Source organism: Homarus americanus, unplaced genomic scaffold, assembly GCF_018991925.1.
Source record: "Homarus americanus isolate GMGI-L3 unplaced genomic scaffold, GMGI_Hamer_2.0 scaffold37678, whole genome shotgun sequence".
NCBI classification, from domain to species: domain Eukaryota; kingdom Metazoa; phylum Arthropoda; class Malacostraca; order Decapoda; family Nephropidae; genus Homarus; species Homarus americanus.
This window is the reverse complement of record NW_024725520.1, coordinates 397,009-423,734: the sequence shown is the minus strand read 5'-3', so window position 1 is coordinate 423,734 and position 26,726 is coordinate 397,009. Positions and strand designations below refer to the sequence as shown.

The 26,726-nt window shown below is 40.8% G+C and overlaps 1 protein-coding gene across 2 annotated transcripts in view; it reads right to left on the bottom strand.

The window, feature by feature from the left end:
• Nucleotides 1-26,726, bottom strand: part of LOC121865167 (galactose-3-O-sulfotransferase 4-like) — an 84,048-nt gene that overhangs the window by 13,666 nt on the left and 43,656 nt on the right. For both annotated transcript variants that reach the window (XM_042364474.1, XM_042364475.1), the window contains exons 2-3: nt 10,770-10,897; nt 1,730-1,826 (exon numbers count right to left, since the gene is read on the bottom strand). In XM_042364474.1, coding sequence (XP_042220408.1) covers nt 1,730-1,826; nt 10,770-10,897 — 225 coding nt within the window. The remainder of the gene's footprint in view (nt 1-1,729; nt 1,827-10,769; nt 10,898-26,726) is intronic.

Sequence of the window (26,726 nt, the reverse complement as noted above, 5' to 3'; positions counted from 1 at the left end):
TTTGTGTTATTGTATGGGTAGATTTTTAAGCTATCTAATCCCGACTTAATATGGTCTCCTGTGATAATCTGTAAGAACAATTTAGTTGGGATCATTGTCTTGGCGCTAACATTTCGGGTAGTGTAAAACATCCTTACGGTATAACAGAGATTAACCGATATACAGTAAAAAGGTTAGTAACACGGATAAATTATGAGGCTATGTGTACTAAGGGTTTTCCATTGAATTAGTACATAGACTACTCTCGTTTAATAGTTATATAGAAAGTGTATTTTAATCTTCAGAAAATTTGATAGTGTTGCAGTGGTGAAATTATTTAGAACTGCGGTAGAGTCGAGCCTCATCTTTTTACCTTGTGTATTTGTATGAGGTCGCAGTCGTTTCACCAATATTTTATTCCGGCGTAGATCACTATTAAAAAAAATCTGACAGTAGCCATATCGTTGGAAGATGTACTGTGGGTGAAGGAGAGGCTAGGAATGTATGGCTAAATAGCAGAAAGATGTTCTTGAACAGGAGTTAATGATACGCCAGAGTAGCGAAATCCTTAAGTGCAGAGGTCAGGGAGCAGACGAAAGCTGCTAACACAAGTGGGAGGGACAGGTGGAGGAGTTACGTATGTAAGATAGGAGGACTTTTACGAGTGTGTCACTGTTGGTTAGTAAAGATTCGGAAAAAAGAGAAATTCTGTAAATTTTAATCTAATGAAAACAGAATACAATATTTTACCACAAAAAGTCGTGCCTATCACTATGCTACGGGATAGCACTGGTTACCTATCATCTCTATAATAATTGTTACGACAGGTCAGGGACGGATCCAGGAATATCAAAGGGAGGGGGGGCAAGAAGTTGTGGATGGGAAACAGGGCGAGCAAAGCGAGCCCACCCAGCTGGGTGGTTTAGGAGGGCACTGTAAACACCCCCCCCCCCTACCCCCCAGATTTTTTTTTAAATCTGATCAATATCAAGAGCACTATAAGGCCACTTTGAAGCCATGTGCACTTGATATTAGGAAATATTTTGAAGTCAATAGCAATGACATTTTACTACTATACAATAACGCCTGAGTACAATACTGCATTAAAGAAAAAGTATTGGATTTTTGTTATGAAAAGGGAGGGTCCGGACCCCAGGACCCCCTGGATCCGCCCCTGCAGCTGCATTAAAAAAAAAAGTCTTAAAATGTGATGTACAGTATAATATCTAGGTTTTTCTATTCTACTGTGAAGCGCGTCACAGAGAACTGCCAGGTTTAAGGGGTAACGCGTATATTTGAATATTTGTACCTGCACTCATTATACCATCGTCCGTGCATGTAACCTTAAGTATGTATATAGCTAATACTAAGAGAATATTCAAGGTGCATATAGCATTGTTTTGAAGGCACACGTTTACCAAAGGGTGGAACTATTATGAATAATATGTTCGTTTTGATGAGATTAGTGATATTTACCTCTGTTATGAGATTAATGAGTATAGTGATAACATTTGTAGGATACCAGAGTAGAGTAAAATGATCACAGAACTTCAGGGATATACAGTATTAGATGGTGTGTGATCGGTGATGGTATCCAATAAGCTGATGTGTGATTGGTTGATGATATTCAATAAGCTGGTGTGTGATTGGTTAAGGGCAAGGAGTAATTATAAAGGTTATATATGAGAATTAAAGCACACAACACCCAAGTACTACAAGTATATACAGTATATATACCGCATAAACATACCTGGACGGTGGTGGAGGCACACTTGTGAGTTTTGAGGAACATGACGTGTCGGTGTGGCAAGCAACGCGGCCCACCCTCGTCCATTAATACGCTTGCGCTGTTTAAAAGACAAAACAGACACGCAGTTTGAACAGACGGACGCAAATTTGAACTGTTAGACACTGTTAAACTATCTCATGTAGGGGGCAGTAGTATCACGTGCTTCTTTAATAACAAGCAAAATTATTATTCAACTTAACCTACAGTATATTGTATTCCTTAATTTAACTTCTTTCATATATTCCAAGATCGTTAAGTTAGGTGAGTATGGTAAGGGAAGTTAGGTTAGGCTAAGTTAAGTTGAGCTAGGTAGGTTAGATAAGTTTGGTAAAGGAGGTTTGGTGAGTCTTATTTTCTATTTAATTCCCGTTTGTTACAATTGTTTGTTTTAATAAACAAATAAAGTGGAATAAACAATATAAACAATTCTGGATACTTTTTGGCACCAGTTGACTGACAACACTTCAAGCCATCGATGAGTGTTTCAAGGGTTTAGGAACAGCTCTGATCTGTTTTCGATACATCAGACTCAATCATAGAAAATGAGCCATAATACAAACTAAAATATTGACATATGATCTTGTGTAATATATTTACCTTATACTTTATAATTACAACAGATAAAGACAAAGTTCTCTAGAGCTACACGTGTGGAGAGACGAACGAGTCAACCACAGTCAAACTCAGTCCGTTGTAGTAATTGTTACGAGGTTTGGCTGATTCGCTCAAGTCTTGAGTCTGCCGAGTTTCGCGGTTTTTTGTGGGGCGAGCGTCCGCCAGCTCCAGGTAAGGACACTCAACTGAGTAGTGCCCCCTGAGATGCTTATACACCTCAATTAGGTAACCCCTTGCCCGTCAACAGAGGCCTGATTCTCTGAACGCTGGCCGTACTGGTCGGACGTGTCAGCCTTGTACTCTGCGAGTCTGCGACAATACTGTTGATTTTCACTGGCTGCCTAAGCTTTGCACGATGCCTGGGGCAAGTGGTGGGCAGAAAGTTGTGAAGGTTTTGGCTAGAAAAGATAAGATTGCACTATTGAACAGCATAGAAGACGAACTGCGGTTTTCAAGTAGCGAATCGGAAGCAGATGATCCACGACCAACAACAATGAAGGTGACAGACAGTTTTCAAGAGGTGATTAGAAAAAAAAAAGGAGGCGAGAGTTGGAGAAGAAAAGTGAAGGAAGTGATAGTGATGAGATCATAAATGACAAGTAGAAAAGGACGACACACACAGAAGACAGCAGAAAGAATTCAACTGGTAATAAAACGCAGTAGGTTGGTCGAATGAATCATCTAGACATTACCAATGTGACGAGCAACCAGAGTGGTGGAAACAGCTCAGGTAGGAGGAGGTTGAACTTTCCAAGTGATTTACGCATGTCATTCTATGAGCGGTTGCTGTGGGCTGCTGCACTGGGAAGAGAGCATAACAAGTTTAAACCCCTGCTTAAGGAAGGTCGTAATAATTCCTATCTGACTTTAGCTGGGGGTGAAGCGGTAAAGTTTTTGACGACAGGATTTAAGGAGGTAATAATGCAAAGATAATGGAGTGAAAATCCAAATGATAATGGAATTAAGGAAGTACTGAAAGAAACTGCAAAAATGTGTAGTGAAATCAAGCAAGAGGCGCGTAATAAATACTGGACAGACTTTTTAGGGAGAATTGCTAAAGGCAAGAGCTTGGGTGACATAATCATGGAAGTGAATAAAGTGCCAGGTGTTCGAAGCAAGGGCAACAGCTACGCCGACCCACAGAGCATGGCCAGTCAACTTAAGAAATGGGTTGGAACTGCTAGTTTTGCCGAACTACCTCAGAGTGTGCAGGCCTCATTACAAAGTAAGAGTAGACTTAGGAGTGAGTTAGTACAAAGTTAGTGTACAATGGGGGATGATACATATGTTCCTATAACGGGAGGCGAGTTATTATATGCGATTAAAAAGGGAAAGTCTACGACACCCGGTGATGATGGAATAACATATGATATCTTTAACTGTCTCGCTGGTATAAGAGAAGGGCCTCTGTTGTTTTAGTAAAGTGATGGAAAGAATAGTATTAAACAGGTTGTTATTTAAAGTGGAAAATCTCTTGGTGCTCAATTTACATGGCTTTATGAAAGGGAGGAGTACTGCAGACTGTGTTGTAAAGTGTTTGAATAACTCGAAGGATACATGCAGGACTTTTGTAGACTTAAAAGGGGCCTTTGATAGGGCAAATAAAGAAGTCATACTTGAGGAGCTAATTAATTTAGGGGTTTCTGGGAAGTTGCTAAAATGGATTGTGGATTACTTGAGTAACAGAATGGCTAGAGTATGGTTTCAGGGTTGGTACTCAGAAGAAGAGAGGTGGAGTTGGGGACCCCACAGGGAGGTGTACTTAGCCCCATTCCTTTTAACATATTGATGGACATAATGGTTCGCTACGAATTTCCTGGAGACACACAGGTTGTAATATTTGCTGATGATATAATTTTACAGTGTAAAGGTATGAGAAACATGCAAGAAGCTTTAGATCCATTGAGTACACTTTGATGTAGAATGGGCCTTGTAATTAACAATGAAAAAACTAAATGTCAGGTCAGAAATTATGAAGAAGGGGATTTATTTTTGAATGGATTATGGGAAGAAAAATTTGATGTTTACAAATACCTTGGGCTGTACATTGGGTATAAGTCCAACAGTAAAGTACGTGAGATGCAGTACCTGGAGAATGCATGGAAAGGACGTGTAAGACCTTTAAGAGCCTTGGCATGGAGGGGAAATGGCGCAGGTATTCCTATTTTAAGGATGATTTATATCAGTACTATACGTTCAGTTATTGACTATACAGCTCCCATCCTTATAATGTATAGTAAGAAAGTTATTCAAAAGCTTGAAGTGATACAAAAAGAGGCCATGAGAATCGTTTTAGGGTGTCAACGGAATACTATAATTGAAATAATGAGAATGGAGTTAGAACTACCATGTATAGAACATAGAGTAAAGGAACTTGCTGTAGCCGCTACTGTTAGGACCATTTGGAGAGGAGGCGATAATAGGTTGACCCCTACAATAATGAGCTTAAATGAAAGAGCAGATTTTGCACTATCTCAAAATGGTCTAAATTTCAAAAAGTGCTATTAGGTGCCGTGAAGTTTTCGTAAGTATTGTGAAGTGATCACATGTATTATAACGTGTTCATAAGTAACGTTAAGTGTTTATAATTGTTGTAAAGTGTTGTGTCATGAAGACTTACTAATGTCACAACGTAACTATGGTCCCAACAACACCTATCGTCCCATAAGTGTTATAAGAGTGATATAAAGTGTCGTAAAGTAGTAAAATGTGTTAAAGAGTGCCATAAAGTGTCAAGTTATGTCACAAAGATTCCTATAATATCCTAAAGTGTTATGAAGTGCTTTTAAGTGCCAGTAGGTCTGATAAAGTGTCGTGTAATGTTGTAAGATGTGGTACACAATGAAAAAGCTTTATGCAGTGTTAGAGGTATCACGAAGTGTTCTAAAGTGTCACGAAGTGTTCTAAAGTGTCATGAAGTGTTCTAAAGTGTCACGAAGTGTTCTAAAGTGTCACGAAGTGTTCTTAAGTGTCATGGAGTGTTCTAAAGTGTCGCGAAGTGTTCTAAAGTGTCACGAAGAATTCTAAAGTGTCACGAAGTGTCTCAAAGTGTCACGAAGTGTCCTAAAGTGTCACGAAGTGCCCTAAAGTGTCATGAATTGTCCTAAAGTATCAAAGTGTCATAAAGTGTCAGTGTCCTAACGTGTCAGTGGCCTTAAGTGTTTTAAAGTGTCATGCAGTGTTCTAAAATGCCGTAAAAAGTCATATAGTTTCATAGTGTCATAAAGTGGCCTAAAGTGTCAAAGTCTCGAATAGTTATAGTGTTCAAGCATTTTACACGTGTCATACGGTGTCGAAACGTATCGTAAAGTGCTGTGAAGTCTCTCAAAGTGTCATAAAGTGCCATCGATGTCATAAAGTGTCAATAAAGTGCCATTAATGCTTTAAAGTCAAGCAATGAATCGTAAAGTGTCATTAATGTCTTAAAGTGTTGCAATGCATCTTGAAATATAGCAAAGTGGAAAGTATCCCATGAAATAGAGCAAGGTGTCATTAAGTGCCATGAGGTCTCTTAAAGTGTCAAGACGGTGCCAGGGGGTGACTCTGTATGGCACCAAGGAGATGCTACCGCCAGCACAAGGTAACTACTACTAATACTACTGTTGTGTTCTTGACATGCTAAACAAGTTCTCTTAGTCATCCATTTGGTGTAAACTAATGCTTAACATCGTTGGTTTTGCCTTTGTTTGTCCTGTATGTTAAGTGTGAATAATCATATAGGTGTGTGTAATAATAGTAATAATAATAATAACAACAACAATAATAATAATAATAATAATAATAATAATAATAATAATAATTAATGGTTTATTGAAAGAGCATGGCAGCCGGAAGGCTGATAATATGCAGTTCCATAATTGGGGAATGGGTCACTTGATTGACAAATAATATACAAGTAGCAAAAGTGATATAAATATGATATATAATAACTAGGTGGGGAGAGGGTCATACTACAGGGCATTTCAACATAGTAACAGTGCAAAAAGCTAAAATTGGTTGGGAGTGAACACACTGGTTGACTACGAGTTGTTGATAATTTTTACAATGGTTGGGACTGGGCTGCTCTCATAGCCATAAGTACGTGCTCGTATAGGCTGGATGCTGTTGTGGTGTCGAATAGCAATTCGCGGACGAGGGATCTCGGGTGGAAGTAGGAGCCGGTGCCGAGGATGATGCAGAAGTTTCTCAGCAGATTTGCAGATGAGGTCGCGGTGATGATCAGAGAGAGCCGAGAGGGTCAGTGTGTTGAGTGCTTCTTGATATGTGGAGTAGGAGGGGGAAAGAATATTCTTGCATGCCCTCTTCTGCACTCTTTCTAGGCGTTTCTGTTGTGTGTCATTTTGGGAGGAAGACCAGGCAGGGGAGGCACAGGTGAGCTTGGAAAGTTTGAATGTTGAGTAAGCACTGAGGAGCTCGGGCGCAGGAACTCCGAGGGACTTGAGTCGGCGGAGGAGGTGGAGACGAAAACTAGAGGATTTGACAATTGTACTGACGTGTGAGTGTGTGTGTGTGTGTGCGAGATAGACGGCAGGTGTTCTCAACAGAATTTTCCTTTTCTTTTTCCAGGTAAGTGTGAGCTAAAACACTTGTTCGAGGGACATTAACACACCATATCTCAGGTACGTCCAAGTTATCATATTCATTGATTATCGTTTTATTCATCAGCTAAGTCTGCAGTCCTTCGCATCCCACAACAGTTTTAAAGGAACGTTACGCTTTTCCCCTCCATCTTTGAGGACGTTGGTGTCCCTCCCTTAACAATGAGTCAACGTGATGCCCCCACTCGCTCACGGGGACGTCAGACCCACTCCTTATCCTTCCACCGTCTTTGTGGTCGACTGTCGTTGTCTATATAAAAGTCTCCCCCTCCCCCTCCCTCACAACGTCTATGTGGGTATCTTCCCGTCAGAGCCTCGCCTCTTCCATTCAGAGATCACACTCACCTAATTGAGAGGCATCCGTACCTCTCCTGAAAAGCTCTTGCTTCACAGAGATAGAATGATCCTCACCGTTTTGTCATGGTTTCATTAGCTTGCTTATCCTGGTTTACAGGCTATTTGCTAATGTACTTCATGTTTTGGAGGCGTCAAGTCCTCCCTATCAGCAGTTGATTCGCCAAACAGGTCCCAGTCCTAATTGGTAACAGCCTAACCTAACCATTGGGATTGGAGCTTAGTTATAAAGAGTCCCAATCCCACTAACTACTAATTCCAATGGATCCCAATTTTTATGGGCTCCAACCTCAGGGGCGATTAGGATTAAGGTCTTTTTGGGCAGAGAACCATTTGATCTTGAAATTTTCAGTGTTGATCCTGGCACAGCTCAACATCAGAGACCAATGTTTTCGGTGAGTTGGGTCTCTCCTCCCGTTTTAGATGTGTGGGGGCGTCCTCACACTTATGCCATAGGAACGTCCTCACACCTCGGGAGCACTAGACCACCTCCTCGTGTTTCAAGAACATTAAGGTATTTTTCGATGTAACTTTTAGGGATGCCACGTTTTCCTAAGCTTGCATCAAACCCCATTTTTTTTCAGAAATTTATGAAGTTAGAAAGTTTAATTCGTTTTACTGTATTCGGAGCGCAGTTCCTCGTTGGCTGACGTTAACTTTCTTTCTCTCAGTATTCCTACCGACCTAAAATTTAATAATATATAATAATAATGCTGTCCGTAAGTCCATTCGTCTGTCCGTAAGTCCATTCGTCTGTCCGTAAGTCCATTCGTCTGTCCGTTTGTCCGTCCATTCATAAGTGATTTCGTATCCACTCGGTAACTCGCCACAGACGCGGTGGATTAATTTCATTATTAGTGTGAGAATGTAAATTATGGCAGGGGATTAACTGAGCAGTACTGGACGTGTTGATAGTCCAGAGACTTCAGAGATCAAGCCAGTATATCAGATAATCAATTTTGTTTTATTTAGTTATTTAGTTGGTTTATTTATTTATTTATTATTATTTATTTTTATTTTTTATTATTATTATTAAATTTTTTTTTTGTGGGGGGGGGGGCTTTAGAAAACGTAGAAAACGACTTTGTTTTTTGGGGGGCAAACTACTTAAAATGTGTCATTATTTCTGTATCAAGACTCTTACCTGGTTGAAAGTTTAGGTGAGATATCCATCCATCTATCTATCTATCTATCTATCTATCTATCTATCTATCTATCTATCTATCTATCTATCTAAAAGGGCGTTCAACACTAAATATAAATTAATTCTGGTATAATTGTAAAAAAGTGTAAAGTATTCCTAAACATAATAGTCGGATGAGTCACGAGTCACACAGCGTGGGTAGAATGAGTTGAGTGAGTCAAGGAATACAATGAATTGAGTGAGTCAGAGGGCAGGGAAGATGAGTTTAGTGAGTCAGGGAATACAATGAGTTGAGTAAGTCAGAGGGTAGGTAGAGTGAGTTTAGTGAGTCAGGGAATACAATGAATTGAGTGAGTCAGAGGGTAGGTAGGATGAGTTTAGTGAGTCAAGGAATACGCTGATGAGTTTAGTGAGTCAGGGAATACAATGAGTTGAGTGAGTCAGGGAAATATAAAGAGTTGAGTGAATCAGGGACTACAATGAGTTGAGTGCGTGTGGGGAAGGTTAGAGTGCGTGTGGCAGGAGGGCGGGGCTCCACCATCAACAGCATAAGCCCTAAAGGTCTCACGGAGTCACGGAAAGTAACCCGGGTCTACACTAATGGGGTTAACACAGGTGTACACTAATGGGGGTAACGCAGGTATACACTAATGGGGTTAACACAGGTGTACACTAATGGGGGTAACGCAGGTATACACTAATGGGGGTAACGCAGGTGTACACTAATGGGGGTAACGCAGGTGTACACTAATGGGGGTAACGCAGGTGTACACTAATGGGGGTAACGCATGTGTACACTAATGGGGATAACACAGGTGTACACTAATGACGAGAGCGCAGGTGTACACTAATGGGGATAACGCAGGTGTACACTAATGGGGGTAACGCTAGTATATACTAATGGGGTAACGCACGTGTGGAGGAGGGCGGGGTGTGGAGGGGGTGGGTGTGGAGGAGGGCGTGGGTGTGGGGAGGGTGTGGGTGTGGAGGACGTGGGTGTGGACGTGGGTGTGGACGGGGTGTGGAGGAGGACGTGGGTGTGGACGGGGTGTGGAGAGGACGTGGGGTGGAGGAGGATGGGTGTGGAGGACGTGGGTGTGGAGGGCGGGGTGGGAGGAGGGCGTGGGGAGGAGGAGGGCGTGGCTGTGGAGGAGGACGTGGGTGTGGAGGAGGACGGGGTGGAGGAGGGCGTGGAGGGACGGGTGGGAGGAGGGGTGTGGAGGGTGGGTGTGGAGGAGGACGTGGGTGTGGAGGGGGGCAGGGGTATGGGTGTGGGCCTGGATGAGAGCGTGGGTGTGGGCGAGAGCGTTGGTGTGGGTGAGAGTATGGGTGTCGACGTGGGTGAGAGCATGGGTGTCGACGTGGGTGAGAGCATGGGTGTCGACGTGGGTGAGAGCATGGGTGTCGACGTGGGTGAATGCTCATTATATCGTGATTCATGTGATTGCTGCACAGTATTCACTTCCCCATATTAGTGTGTGAATTGGCCAGTTTCTAAACAAAAGGCCAACAGCTGGTCATCATTGAGGCAGGTCATTGGCTTTCCTCGTTCGTGTACGGTATATTTTGTATATTATTTTCTATATCCCGATATCTTACCAATGGGATAAATAACCGAGGTATATACAGTATATTTGTTTATACATACTGTACTCTGGTGAAGGATAAAGTCAATATAGTTAACTAGGTTATATTATGTAAGGTAGGAAATGATTACGAAAAATTAATATGTAAAAGTTTTGCTTCTGGTTATACTAGTATGAATATTCACAGTTACGTTAACAAATCAACAATTATATACAATTAATATGTAAATTTAAAATAGAATAAATATGTAATAAAATACTTAATATCAATAAGTGAAGTGAAGCGTAAATTAAATAAAAATACTGAAGCCATTTTCATTTGGTAAGGTTGGTATGGTAGAGGGTGTGTGGGTGTGGTAGAGGGTGTGTGGGTGTGGTAGAGGGTGTGTGGGTGTGGTAGAGGGTGTGTGGGTGTGAGGGAGGGTGTGTGGGTGTGAGGGAGGGTGCGTGGGTGTGGTGTGTGGGTGTGGGGAGGGTGTGTGGGTGTGGTGTGTGTGTGGGTGTGTGTGGGTGTGAGGGAGTGTGGGTGTGGGTGTAGAGGGGTGTGTGGGTGTGAGGGAGGGTGTGTGGGTGTGGTAGAGGGTGTGTGGGTGTGGTAGAGGGTGTGTGGGTGTGAGGGAGGGTGCGTGGGTATGATGAAGGATAAGTGGGTGGGTGGGTGTGATGGACGAAGTAAATGGGTGTATAACGGGCGTGGCACTAACCTGAGGCTGTTGGTGGTGGCAGAGAGGATGAAGGAGGTGGTGGTGGGCGTTGTGTAGAGGACGAGTGTCAGTAGGGTGGCCAGCACTAGGCCCACCACCACAGTCTTCAGGTGGCGGGTGTATAGTCCCTGTAAAACACACACGGTTATATATGGTTCACTCACACACACACACACACACACAGACACGGTTATGTATGGTTCACTCACACAAACAGACACGGTTATATATGGTTCACACACACACAGACACGGTTATGTATGGTTCACTCACTCACACATACACACGGTTATATATGGTTCACTCACACACACATACACACGGTTATATATGGTTCACACACACACACACACACACACACACGGTTATGTATGGTTCACTCACACACACATACACGGTTATATATGGTTCACACACACACACACACACACACACGGTTATATATGGTTCACTCACACACGCACACGGTTATATATGGTTCACACACACACACGGTATTTTCTTTTTTTACACAAAGACAATATGAACCTAGAATACTGACTCCTGTGAATTTGCTAGACGAGTCATGCAATAGTCACCAAACAATATACAATCCTACAATCATGTAAATACACAACATTATAATCTCTCTGACGTCATCTACTGCACTTACCGCATAATTTGACCTTAAATATAAACCAGTTATGTCGATGAGTAAATATCACTAGGCAAGAACACAAACTTTATAATACTGCTATGTTAGTTACCACGCTTGGGACACTGACCACATCTTTAGCATTACTCTACCATTCCCCACCATTATGCTTCCCAATCCTGTGACGTAACTTGTATACAAACTGATGTTCTCAGCTTGTGGTCATCTCTCTAACGTTTTTAAGATTAGATCATTAATCAAGGAGAACCAGAGGGAATAAAGGATGACATTTCGCTGCCACTACAAAGACCAGTGTCATCCACTTTCATTGTGGAAACCTACACACACATACACATCCTGATGGCGAAGTTATGGTCGCTCCAACTTCCAAAGAGGAGAATGAACTCTTATCAAACACTCCTCTCATTACACAACAACAGTTTTATATAAAACTAATGTTTTCTGGGACTAGTTTACTTATTTATCTTTATTGACATAATCTATCTTTTTACGACACGAGGAAATATTATAGTTGGTGTAGCTGACAGATGAAAGGTAATGAAGACTGTTATTCCAATGTCGGATATCGACTCTGTGGAAGTGGTAGTGCTGATGGTGGTAGCGGTGAGGGATTGTATTGGTGGTAGAGAGGTAACAGTAACTGATGGTGTTAGTGGTGATTGAAGTGGTAATTGTGATTTAAAAGTAGTTGTGGTGGTGCTGATGGTGGTAGTTGTGGTGGTGCTGATGATGGTAGTGATGGTTGTGGTGGTGCTGATGATGGTAGTGATGGTTGTGGTGGTGCTGATGATGGTAGTGATGGTTGTGGTGGTGCTGATGATGGTAGTGATGGTTGTGGTCATGGGCGTCGATCTGGTGAGGATTGTGTTCCACTACTTCACTGCTGCTCCCTGTAAAAACTGGTGCTCTTACTGAGACTTAACAAGAAAAAAAATTGTATAAAGGAAACAATATTATTTCTAAATCTTCACGGATATCATCATCATCATCGTGGAAATATGAACAAGGGAATTGCTGATACTGTTTGAAGTAGCTCAGCATACAAGTAATGACGCCTAAGCCACTGTTAATATCATGTCCCTATATATATATATGAATGTTCGGTTTACGATGGTGATACAAAAATCTGTGAGTTTGTTCTAGTTATTGATATTGAATCCTCCACCTTTGTTGTCGCCAAACACCAACATTATATCCAAGACACACACACACACAAAGTAAAACAAACATGAACGATGCCTCACCATGACTTACTGTCACCTACAACCATTAGTTTGTATCACGAGAATGTTCACTCGATTTTGTTGTAAAAGTCTACGCTCACTTTATGTTGTATACATGCGACGGACCATGGACACCCAGATAAAAATTTGGACGTATTTAAATATCTAGGTTTTATCTACAGCTGTGCATGAAAGTCAATAACATTTGTTGAATCCAAAGCTGAACGAAAATCAATTATACTCTTGGTGTAACTGTACTTGCTGTAGATCACCCTAAGTATAAACTGCGGCCATAGTTTAAGGATACTTCGTTAGTGTTGCCCACAGAGGTGTTACCGGACCGAACCTTTCCCAAGTCTAGAGTGTGATAAGAAGACAGTTATAATAAGCAGGACCACATTTGAGATAGCTTAGCCTCGCCAAGAGATGATAACGATATCTTGAGAAATGTTGAGGAAGACATGATGCATCTCTTTCAAAAGTAATATGGAACTGACCAAAACGCAGAGGCACTGAAAAATAACTAAGATGCTAAGTTGAAGGAAAAAAAAACAACCGGACAATGCAAAAGTAACCTCTCTTGAAATCTGAAGCTGTTAAGTTAAAAAAATTTGCTCAAGAAGATAAATCGTCAGATATGTAGGAGTAAAAGAGAACACATGGGAGAAGAGTGATGACCTATTGGAGAGAGAAAAAACCCGGTATGTCTCAGGAGGCGGGAGATGAGGGGAGGCGTGAAGATATATCAATCCGTCATAGTACTGGGAGGAAGACTTATGACATAACTATAATCTGTTGTATAAAAGTTCATGAATAGTAAACGAAAGCTGGAAACAATGAAGAAAAAACATTAAATGAAATGAAATGACGACCTGACAAGATCCTGATCACTCCCTGGGGTAAGATTACATAAAAACACAGCCGCTTCCAGTGAACAGAAGATTGCAGGGCTCCAGAGTATTCACAGTGAGATGGCAAGAGCGATGTCTCACAGCAAAATGACGGATCACGTGAAGATTAGCCCCATCCAGAATATTTTAATGGTTTTCAGTCAGGCCAAAGTTATCCAAGCCAGAGAAGGACCACATCTATAGCTGTAACTAGTCGACGCACCACAAGTAGCCTGAACACGCCACCACAAGGTAACCTAGATAAAGTCTGACCCCAAAAAAGACACAAGAGAGCAATGGGTCCTGTTTTCACAATGGTTAAAGTACTGGCCCCATGACCCTGAGACTCAAATAATTACTGCCCCAACAAGCAGGAAAAGTTAGTCCGAGTCTGGAGTTTGGAATCTGTCAGTCAGGGATGCAGAATCTCGACCCGACAGTCAGTCACAGTTAAGTAACAGTTAAAGTTTCACAGAATGTGGGAAGTGCGATTGTTCTTTGTTTAGTGGTAACTGGGCAGTCATAAGTGAAATATGTGCACTAGTAATAATATAGTATTGATTTTATTAATATTATCTATAATGAGTAATTTCCAGTGTTTTATTAGATAATTAATAAATAACTTGTATTCAGCCTCGTGTTTAGAAACCCCCAAGATCATGTAAATATTGCTACCTTTACAAGCCCTCTTTCTCACGGTAAGATCTCACTCTCTCACAATGAGTTTTTATTTTACTCATTTCATTATTTCACCTGATTAAACACCTTTATGCTACCTGGAAGGATAAGTTCGGTTAGGTTAGGTTCGGTTAGGTTAGGTTAGGCCAGGTCAGGTCAGATTTAGGGTGGTTAATCTTGAGGTGAAATATGCTGGAGTATTTTAGATTAAGTCAGCGTTATGGTGATTAATCTCAAGGTGAAAATTAGGGGGTGGGGGGCTAATCATCAGGTGACACAAAATGACACAATATCCAGGTGAAGGATATTGCTAACATGTCCTTGATTGTGGTGAGAAGACTTGAGACCCTAAATCAAAGTAAGCTTTTAGTGGCTTTGTTTGGCCACCCCTCTGGTTGACCCGACTTACTGTGTGTATACCTGCACAGTCTATGTGCTGTATAAGTTAATCCAATGGAAACCTATGTGAAGCTTTTACTGAATTATCTGTCTGTCTGTCTGCCTGTCTGTCCGTCACAAACGAATCAGACTGCACCTTTACCCTGAGATGAAGGAGAGACGTGTGAAGCCCGAAACAATAACCCCCACACACACACAGAGAGAGAGAGAGAGAGAGAGAGAGAGAGCACAGTTTTAGCTATAAAAGAAACGAGTATCAGTCTTTCTTGGTGTCTACGGGGCTGAATCTTCCAGAATATTACTCTCGCACTTTCAATCGTGACCGTCTTGCATACACAAGAGCCAATATCACCGCCAGAATAACTCACGCCTTCATTCCCTCACATTTTCTCTCCTGTTTCCCATCGTCTTGGTACACGTCTCTCTTACAACAGTCTACTTCTGTATACAAAGATTGCCTGTGACGTCACATATCTGTTGACAGTGTTATCATTGACGACACTCTGTACAGTCTATGACGTCACAGATCAGCTGACTGAAATAAACTTAAAGGCTGACCGTTGTATGCACTCACAAGGCTGTTTCAGGTCACTATACTACATAAAGTACAATACCATTAGTGTATAAAATTGATGAAAATCATTTAATACAACAAATACATGCACAGGCCAACCGGCCTATTGCAGACTCCTTATTTTCTTATGTTCTTATAACGAGTCCCAATGTCTTTGAAATTAAATAACTTTTCACTGTCACAGAGAGTTGGTTAATGTAATTACTCTGGGCCTCGTGTAGTTGTGTTACTCCCACCACCGGCCTCACTTACGGTGCTTCACATGGGGCTCAATTTTACCACATCTCCGGTAACAATCACAAGCTTAAGATGACAGTCGATCTACATTTTTAACTTATTTTTTATACCGAAACAAACAACTGTGTTCCACCAGTGCTCAGTGCTCCAGTGCAGAGCTTCGTGTAAAATAAGAAGATCGATGGTTAATTCTTAAAAAAAAAAAAAAAAATTACAGATTATTTCGCTTTCCACTTCTGTTTGTTCCATTTCAATTTTCACTTAACGTTATGATGCACTCTGGGGGATTAACATGACAGCGTGGCCTCTGAAGGACATTGTTGTCAACAAAATGACTTTATACACACACACACACATATATAAATATAAATAAATAAATAAATAAATATATATATATATATATATATATATATATATATATATATATATATATATATATATATATATATATATATATATATATATATATATATATATATATAAACACGAAATAACTCCAGTGCACTTTGCAAACACCGTACACACACCCGTTACACAGGCCGCTACCTATTGTACCACTTATGAATAAAGCACAGTAAGGTGAACATGAACTGATCACAGAGCACGAGGAGGTTAACCTAGACTCAGTCACTTGACACAACAGCAAGGTCATAGCCAACGACCCACCATCACTCGGACACAGGGAATAACGTTTTTAATCACACCTACATAAAGGGGAACTATTGGTTGAATATATACAACACGTACACACAATAACGTGTGTCAAATGTGAAATAACACCACTTTGTTCTCTGCTGACCAGTCTGCACGAAACAACACGATATTGTGTATGTGTGTGTGTGTGTGTGTGTGTGTGTGTGTGTGTTTTATTCTACCAAGCCTTTTGTTTAATGCAGAGTGGCTGGAATCAGGAACACACACACACACACTCTCTCTCCCTTCATTTGTTGTTATTCGTTGCTGCTCACTGCTGTAAAAGATATGTTACACTATCTCTTCCACAACAAGGCTAAGACCTGGTTTACTCCTCCATCACTTCATACAATACAAGACCATCAGTAGCACCGCCATAAAGACCAAATCGCCGCCACGTTCTCCTTCAGTCTACACTCACTGTTGTTTCCCGGGTGCACATTGACTTTACCTACAACTCACAATATCACGATCAGAGAGAAAATAAATCACGGATATGTGTCATTTTACTGTGTGTGTTACGGCCGTATGTGAAATTGTCCACTTCATGAACTGGGCAGTAAATTTTCCCAGTTCGTGTAATGGGCCGCCAAACTATCTTAAATCAACCTAACTCAACCTTATTTAACCTATTTTAACCCAACCCAACCTAAGCTAACATAACCTAGCTAACCTAATTAGGTTTAGTTAGGTTGAGTTAGGCTAGGTAATTTTGTCTTAAGCTAGGTTAGGTCGGGTTCGGTTCGGTCGGGTCGAATTAGGTTAGGTTAAGTTAGGTTAGGTTAGGTTAGGTCGAGATGGTTTAGGTTGGGAACCCATTTCACGAACGGGGCAAAATGACTGCCCAATTTGTGAACTGGGCAGTTTCACAAAGTGGGCGTAACATATGAAGAGGTGAAGCGATTTTTCTAACGATGAGTTTCTTCACGACACAAGCACTGACCTCTTCACCCCCTTCTTTACTTTGCCAGCACTAGACGGCCACCTGCCTTCACTACCTGGGAGGAGAGAAGGGGAAAGGGAGAACAAGAGGAAGGATAAAAAGAAAGAAGAAGTAACGAAGGGTGGTAGGCAAAGAACAGGAAGGGGCGTTAAGGGATACCTAAGACAACTCTAAATTTAGGACTTTACCATATTACTGTATTGTCTGAGGGTCGGCGGCCATGGACCCCCACATTAAACGTTTTCGGCGTCTGTTTATATTCTCCCTGAGTTTCCATTTCTCCAGGTACTTCCCTTTTAATATCATTCATCCATCACAGGGCTTCCAAGTTTGCTTCATCTTGGTCCTCAGTCTCAGTCAATAATATCTCTACCATTATTCCCCTATACAGTTTGACAGTCCTAACTCCCTCTCACGAGACATCATGTTTAGGTTCACAGCTTTGAATATTATCTAAAATAAATCTGACTTTTACTGTGAATGTGGCAACGTCATTCTCAAAAATACGATTATTTTTTAACCATATTATAATTTATCATAATATAATCTATACAGTAGGTCCGATAATATAACGTAATAGTGTAGCCCAGGAATCGTTAACCAAGGGCTCGAGGTAGGCCATATCTGCCCGCTGATATAAATGCAGTTCTCGGGAGCACACACCATATATACCTGCACAGCGATTTTATTTTTCCAGGATGAAACTAATTAAGTGGATGTTTCGTTCGTGGTTGACTAATGATCACTTTACATAAACTTTTATAAGACATCAGCGCTCTGGCCTACACACACACACACACACACACATATGGTATATTACATAGATATGCCAGTTTAATAAAACAAAAACAGAAATACGAAGAATTTTCCTTTAGCCACCTCACAACATTTACATAAATACCTCTGCCCCATATCTGTTCAGTTATACAGATGTTTCCGGGTCGGCGGCTTAAGATTAACCACCGTAACGCTAACTTAGCCTAGTGTAACATTAACCTAACCACCCTAGGTAGCGTTAGGGTATTCAGTTATCAGGTGATCCTCACATCCTTTAATTAAGCCAACCTAGACTCGTGGCCAGGTCGCCGAGGCAACAACACATTAGTGTGTCGCTGTATTGTGAGCTGACTCTCAGTACTGTTACCAGTGTCCTGTATACTACGACCATGCTTAACAGTTCTTCATTATTGCCTTTAACTATGTACATATTCTGTTTATTTTCGTTTTCTTTGTTGGCCTGGGTGCACATCGTCCCTGGCGCTAGCTTATACTTTGACAGAGGTTTTCAAACTGGGGTTCGCGAGCCCCCAGGGATACGCAGGAGGGTTTCCAGGGGGTACAGTGAGGGCTGACGAAAATCCGTAAATAAAATACTAATTTCACCAGATTTAATTCATGAGGTGATATAAATTCAATGTTTTATTTGCAATATGGAAAGTAACTTCTCCCCAAGCACCAAATATATTTTAACACAGCTATTCTGTATTGGATTAGTGTTAATGTAGTACCACTCTATATTCAGTGTCTCAGTAATGGTCCGATGACTCAGGGGGACCCAGTGAGAAAAGTTTGAGAACACTATTTATCATTTTGTGCTCCCCAGGCCTAATGCAGACCCGTATATAATAATAATAATAATAATAATAATAATAATAATAATAATAATAATAATAAACCATCTTATTCTTGGTAATTTGCTTCTGTCATTATCTCCTCCAAAGACACTGGTAAGCGTTACTGTACACAAGGGCATTTAGGAGGGCCAAGACATTTCTGTTGATATTCTATTCTTCAGCAGTCTGTACAAATCCCTGCCTCAGTGTGTTTTTTCCTATGTTACAGCCTCTTAAAGTTCAAGTTGTTCTTATACCAAGTGATTATAGCAGATAATAACGCTATGGTGTGGCAATATTAACGAACTGGAACTAGAGACAAATATTTCAATATTCGCGCCATCGTTTACCATTTCGTACGACAGATAATAACGTTACGTAACATTAAAGACTTGTAGTATACTTAACCTCATATAACCCAACTTTATCCCTCATGATGATAATGAACAGATATCGTAACGGTAAAAGATTTTATATCAACATTGATCTTGTTCAAATAATAAGGACTAACGAGTGTGACGTCAAATTAAAATTAAATTCATTACTCAACTTAAAACGACACTTTGTGTAACCTCACGTTAAAACTGGTCAGTAAGATCAGGTTTATAACTGGCCAACAACATCAGTTTTAAAAGTCACCGTTAACATCAGGTTTAATATTCGCTAACAAAATCAGGTGTAAATCTAGTGAAAAACCTCAAGTTTAAAACTCGCCAAACTGTGTCGCTGCTGTCACACACGTGTCGACAATATCGTTGAGAATTTGTGAGCGAAGCGTCCTGGACACTGGCCTTTGAACCGACATCAAACACCTGAAACACTAAATGTCAGGCGAATTACTAAAACCCAGAGCGAAAGTTGATGAAAACATATATTTGATTCAAATATATGTGGAAGTGATAAAGTGAGCACAAAGTACATTAAAAGGTAATGACAAATTTTTTTCTTTTAAATAATTAGGTAGCGATATCCAGTTGATGGTCTAAAACCCATGTAGCCACGAGTAGTCTGTGAAAATATTTAGTGCCTTTCCCGTAGTCACTTGCTTCAGTGGCTGCCATGTATCTCGTCCCTAGATGTATAGCCTGGCCCTAGCATGTCTCGCCCCTAGATGTATAGCCTGGTCCTAGCATGTCTCGTTCCTAAATGTATAGCCTGGCCCTAGCATGTCTCGTCCCTAGATAATAGCTTGGTCCTAGCATGTCTCGCCCCTAAATATTGTAACCTAGCATGTCTCGTCACCCAGATTTTGTAGTGTAAGGTCACGGTGTAAAATTTACAGTTAACAATTAAGAATGAAAGCAGAACTCTTTAAGATACTCCTAGACTAAGATTAAGTCAGAAGGTAACCATAGAAGGTAACCATAGAAGGTAACCATAGAAGGTAACCATAGAAGGTAACCATAGAAGGTAACCATAGAAGGTAACCATAGAAGGTAACTATAGAAGGGTAACCATAGAAGGTAACCATAGAAGGTAACCATAGAAGGTAACCATGGAAGGTAACCATAGAGGGTAACCGTAGAAGGTAACCATAGAAGGTAACCATAGAAGGTAACTATAGAAGGTAACCATAGAAGGTAACCATAGAAGGTAACTATAGAAGGGTAACCATAGAAGCTAACCATAGAAGGTAACCATAGAAGGTAACCATAGAAGGTAACCATAGAAGGTAACCATAGAAGGTAACCATAGAAGGTAAATTGCAGAAGGTAACCATAGAAGGCAACCATAGATAGCCATAGAAGGTAAACTACAGAAGGCAAATCATAGAAGGTAACTACAGAAGGCAAATCAGAAGGCAACCGTAGAAGGCAACCAGAAGGTAAACTGATAGAAGGTGCACCGTAGAAGGTAAATCATAGAAGGTGTAACCGTAGAAGGAAATCATAGAAGGTAACCATAGAAGGTAACTATGAGGGTAAATCGCAGAAAAATCCAGGAAGGTAACCGCAGAAGGTAACCATAGAAACCATAGAAGTTGCAACCATAAGGTAACCATAGAAGTTGCAACCATAGAAGGTAACCATAGAAGGTAACCATAGAAGGTAACTATAGAAGGTAACCATAGAAGGTAACCATAGAAGGTAACTATAGAAGGGTAACCATAGAAGGTAACCATAGAAGGTAACCATAGAAGGTAACCATGGAAGGTAACCATAGAGGGTAACCATAGAGGGTAACCATAGAAGGTAACCATAGAAGGTAACCATAGAAGGTAACCATAGAAGGTAACTATAGAAGGTAACCATAGAAGGTAACCATAGAAGGTAACCATAGAAGGTAACTATAGAAGGTAACCATTGAAGAGAACCATAACATAAGTTTGACCCGTGAACAAATAAGTATTGTTGTCATGAAAATAATTGACCACAAATATAACAATGTTCGATAGGTTCAGATACCATGTATGGAGGGTAGTTAAACAAGTAAGGTAATTTCTTTTGACTATACTTAACACTAATATATATAAAATACATACAATAAGAAAAGTTTCATAAAAAAAATCATTACACAATTAAAGTAACGCTTCTAACACTTAGTATGATTACTGTCCAGGAATAAGTAAGTTTCGTTTTCTATTATACAGAATCACTGGGAAAAGCACACAAGTAGCAGACAATTGTGTCACTAAGTTGTCTTTAAGGCTGGCACGTCCCTAGACCTAAAGAGAATTACACAAGAAACTTAGCGTAAGTTAGCTGGGCCGTGATGAACTGGAGATGTGCTGGAGAAATAACCACAGGTTGACGGACCGTGTATGAAGTGAAGTGGAAGGACCAAGGGAGAGAAGTCTGTCTAGAGGCCGTGGGAAGCTCATTAAAAATCCTTGATGACGTCACATTTCTGTTCTCAAGTGTGATTGGTTACTTTCCTGGTACCAACTGATGTTCTAGAAGAGCGATGAGACAATTAAGGCGGCGGGAGGAGTTACCGGAAGTTCTAGGTGTTTCCACAAGGGTAGCAAGATACATCTCCACCCCCCCTCCCTTGGAAAGCTTTGAGGTTCCGTTCAGAATAAAAGGAACAGCAGAGGAGACAATCCTAGGCACACTACACCACTGGTACTCAGGACAAGGTGTCAACCAGCAAGTTGTCTTGACCATGGATGTGAGAGGCATGAAGAAATAACTTGATATCTTCCACACCAGATACAGTCACCTGTCACTTCTCCAATGGTTGAGTAGTGTTGATGGTGAGGCAACATCTTCGAGAAGTGGTAACAGATGGGATGTAGTGGCTGCGTTTGTGGTTTTGCAGGCAGTCGAACATCTGTTTCACTGTCATAAGTGTCTTCCCTTGTCCACATGTGTCCCAGATATGTAACTTGGGTAAAGTGGGGTGTAACAAGGTTGATGGCAAGCCTCAGCAACTGTAGATAGAAGAAGAACTGCTGCAGACCTTGTTGAGGGTAGTTAAGTTGAAAATCCCAGGGCAAATCCCTAAGATGATAATCCGGAGACAATCATTGAGGCCGAAGCGATTAAGAAGTGCCTGGCCATTCTGAATCTGCAAAGGTAGATGAGCACCAGGAGGGTGACGACTGGCATCACAGGTTCCACTTTGAAGCTGGAACAGAGTGGTAAATCTTGTCCAGGTCGTCACTGATCACTAAGAAGAGTAAGAACATTCCGTATGTCACCAGGTTATACTCTCCAAGCACAGATGTACCGTACAGGTTTGGAGAAACAGCTTTAGTAAATAATTCAATTGTTTACACTGTTTTGAGGTAAAGCTGTGCTGTGATGAGTGTATGTTGTATGTTGTAAAGTGATGAGTGTATGTTGTATGTTGTAAAGTGATGAGTGTATGTTGTGTAATGTGTGAGTGTTGTGTTGGAGTGTTGGGGGAAGACGTTGGGGTCTTGTTCCACACCGTTACCCTTGACTTAGAAGGGTTGATAATCCCGACCTTGCTAGGCCTCCCTCACCTGAGCCACCCGCTTGCCTCATCTCTCATTTTGTATTATTATACGAACAGAATTCACAAACACCCATTTGTGTGTGTGTGTGTGTGTATGCGTTTGTGTGTGTGTGTGTATGCGTGTGTGTGTGTGTGTGTGTGTGTGTGTGTGTGTGTGTGTGTGTGTGTGTGTGTGTGTGTGTGTGTGTGTGTGTGTGTGTTCCTTTCCAATTACTGCAGAAATATACAAATCAAAATATACTATACGCAGGGATAATTATTGCTTTCTATAAACTCAAAAACCCAGATTTTTTTATTACCTAGAACATATGAAAGAAGAGTTAGCAGAGTGTCGGTCAGTGTGTGTGAGCGTCTTGTTTACACACCCCGAGAGATAGTACTTAATCTTACATGACCTTACTTGACCTTAGATGACCCCAGCTCACTGAAGCAAGCACAACCTTACTCCTCATCTCGTCTTTCTTCTCTGTCCTCTTCTTTTTCATTAATGGTCAAAGGATTCGTAAATGTCAATGTAGACTATGATTATACCCTTGGTTAGGTTAGGTTAGGTTAGTGTTAGGTTAGGTTAGTGTTAGGTTAGGTTAGTGTTAGGTTAGGTTAGTGTTGGTCTCGCTTATTTACGATGCATAAATTGTTAGAGCATCTGTAAACGCCAAAACCTAACCTAACCTAACCTAGCCTAACCTAACCTAACCTAACCTAGCCTAACCTAACCTAACCTAACCTAAAACAACACTAGCCTCACCAAAAAACTAACCTAACCTAACCTAACCTTCAGAAGATCTAATATTTCTAGCATTCACAGCGAAAAAATTTGGAGGGAAATTTAATTTACTTTTAAATGTTCAATAATTAAGAGACGAGAGCACTAGGAAGAGTCACCTTACATGTTCTAATAGGAGGAGAAGGTGGGAGAAATAGGTGAAGGAGATGAAGGTGAGAGAAGTAGGTGAGTCAGGTGAAGGTGAAAGAAATAGGTGAGGCAGGTGAAGGTGAGAGAAGTAGGTGAAGGAGGTGAAGGTGAGAGAAATAGGTGAGGCAGGTGAAGATTAACACACACACACACACACTGTCCAAACACATGAGAATTACGGTGACGTCTTAGTAAATAAATTAAGATTATTTTTCATATTATTTTTAAGATGCATGTGTACGTGTGTATGAATCCAGGAAAAAGTCACAGAAAAAACCTAACCTCACATAAGAACATAAGAATGGAGAAAACTGCAACAGGCCCATTGGCCCATGCTAGGCAGTCCCGTCTACACTCAACCACTATCGCTCATAATATATCCACCCAACCTATGTTTGAAGCTATCGAGCGTATTCGAGTTAATGATGAAGATTGGTAACTTGTTCCACTCACCCACTACAGGGTACTTTACTTCCAAACCAATGTTTACCTATCTCGTGCCTAAATCTAAATTTGTCTAATTTAAAACCATTGCTACGAGTTTGCTCCTGATTAAAATTGGATAGTTTGAGTGCCTTTGTTATATCACCTTTGTTTAGCCTTGACTTCCATTTATACACCTCGATCATATCGCTCCTCACTCTACGTCACTCAAGGGAGTGTAAATTACGAAGCTTTAATCTGTCTCTGTACTCAAGGTTCCTAAAGCCCGGGATTAGTCTTGTCATTCTCCACTAAATTCTTTCTAGGGATTCTATATCCATTCTGTAGTATGGTTGTAATGGCCCCTGTCTCATCAACAGAAGTATTATATAAATGGATTCTTACATCTGATTTATATTCAGATTTCACCCCCTGTAACTTTCCACTGGCTATGAGGTGACATGTTCAGTGCACGTGATAAGGTGTGCCCACGGGAAGCTGCGTCATACTATGCTGAGTAAAGGCATAAGTAGCCGGCTCTCTGACCACCTGAAGCGAGCAGTAGTTTGATATCCTTGACTAGAGGAAGACGTTATTTGAGAGCCCTGTGGATGGCTCCGTCTTCCCTCGAGGGGGGACGGCGTACCCATACCGTTCTCCCTTGATGGGTCACTACTCATGAGTCACTCACATCAACTAATATCGAACGGACGTGATCCACGTTTATATTCATAAACGCGGTCCTCTTTCTCGTTCACTCATAAATAGCGGAACTTACCGTTGATCTACACTCAGGAATTATAGACATAATCCTTTTATAATAAAACAAGAAACTTCAATTGGGTTTCGTTACCAAAAGCCCAATTATATTATATGTGTTACCAACCTAGTTAACTGGGAATTAACCAACGTAACATATAGGTAACACGATGACCAGAACTGAGCCAAGTGAGGTCTCACAAGCGCAAGATATAATTTTAGAATAACAGCGCTAGTCTTGTAACTAACACTCCTTTGTATGAACCCAAGTACTTTGTTAGCCTTGTTTCGAGCAAATACACATTGTTGACTTGGTTTATGGTTCGTACTTATCATTACTTCTAAATCTTTCTCACAGTCGGATTTCTCTTTAACAACGTTGTTCATCTGATATCTAGTTTCTCTGTTGTCTGATATCTGAGAGAGAGACGTCAAGACAGAGACCATTCGCAATTTTATAATTTTATCATTTATGGATCACATGAACATCATCGCCCCAGGTAACGTCGTGGCTGTAAGGAAACAGTACTGCAGGCAAGAGATAATGTCACTCTGCATATGATACAAACAGTGGTTCGGTCAGGATGCATCATTCCCAGTGATGAGTGGAGGCGTTTTTCTGTTGTATTTTTTTAAACATACTTCTATAATAATCTTATTGTACATTTTTATGGTGGTTAAAGCTCAGGTCAGATAAGCTGGGACCAACCTTCAGGTGAACACTGAAATTTAACGCGGGAAAGTGTAAAGTACAGTACTTAGCCTAGGAGAAGTAAATAGGGAACCAGATATCAGATGAACAACGTTGTTATAGGGAAAACCGACTGTGATGAAGATAAGAAGGAACCTTAAGCTGAGACCTCAATGCACACCATTAAGATAGTAGGCAGCTACCAAACAGGGAGGTACTACCGCCTGGGAAGATAATGGAAGCGTAATGTGCTGCTATATGGCATCACGAAAATTGTGAATCCCAAGGGATTTTTCCAGGTATATAGAACAAAGGTCAAGGACAAAGTTGGGCCTTTAATGTCAGGGAGGGGAGAAGTGATAAATGGCAGTGAAGAAATAAGCAAAGCATTGAACAGCTACTTCTTATCAGTATTCACAGAGGAAATTCGCCATGAAATTCCAGAGGTGGAACTGATATTTAAGGGAAAGGAAGAAGAGAAATTAAAGAATATCACTATCAGAAAAGAGGATGTTCTTAAGAAGATAAATAAACTAAAGAAGACAAAATCCCCAGGGCCGGATGAAATTTTCCCTGGAGTCTTGAAAGAGTGTAGGGAACAGATTAGCGGACCCCTCGTAAACTTATTTACAAAATCATTAGACACCGGAGTTGTGCCAGACTTGTGGAAACAGGCAAATGTAGTCCCCATATTCAAAAAGGGAGACAGAGCATCAACGTCAAATTACCGGCCGATCAGTTTGACGTCAGAAGTGGGGAAATTTCTTGAATCAATTATAGTAGATAACATCCGATCACATTTAGAGAAAAGCAAATTAATCTACCACTCTCAACATGGGTTTACAAAGGGAAAATCTTGTCTAACAAATCTGCTGACATTTTTTAGGAAAGTCTTCGAGGTAGTAGATAATGACGAAAATTACGATGTTATTTACTTAGACTTTAGCAAAGCATTTGACAGAGTACCGCATCAGAGGCTTCTGAGAAAAATTAAGGCTCATGGTATCGAGGGGAAAGTTTTAAACTGGATACAATCATGGCTCACCGATAGAATGCAGAGGGTCAGCGTAGATGGTGTTAAATCTGGAGGCTGTAACCAGGGGTTCCCCCAGGGTCAGTACTTGTACCACCTCTGTTCATAATTCACATAAACGATCTAGGAGGAGCCAGATCAGCAGTAGACATACAAGTTTGCGGATAATAACCAAAAATAGGGCGGCAGATTGGACCGCAGATGCAAATGCATTACAGATATCTTAACAAACCGCAGGTGGTCTGAAAATGGGTAAACAAAATTCAACACCAGCAAGTAGCTTTAATATTGAAGAACAAATACTGT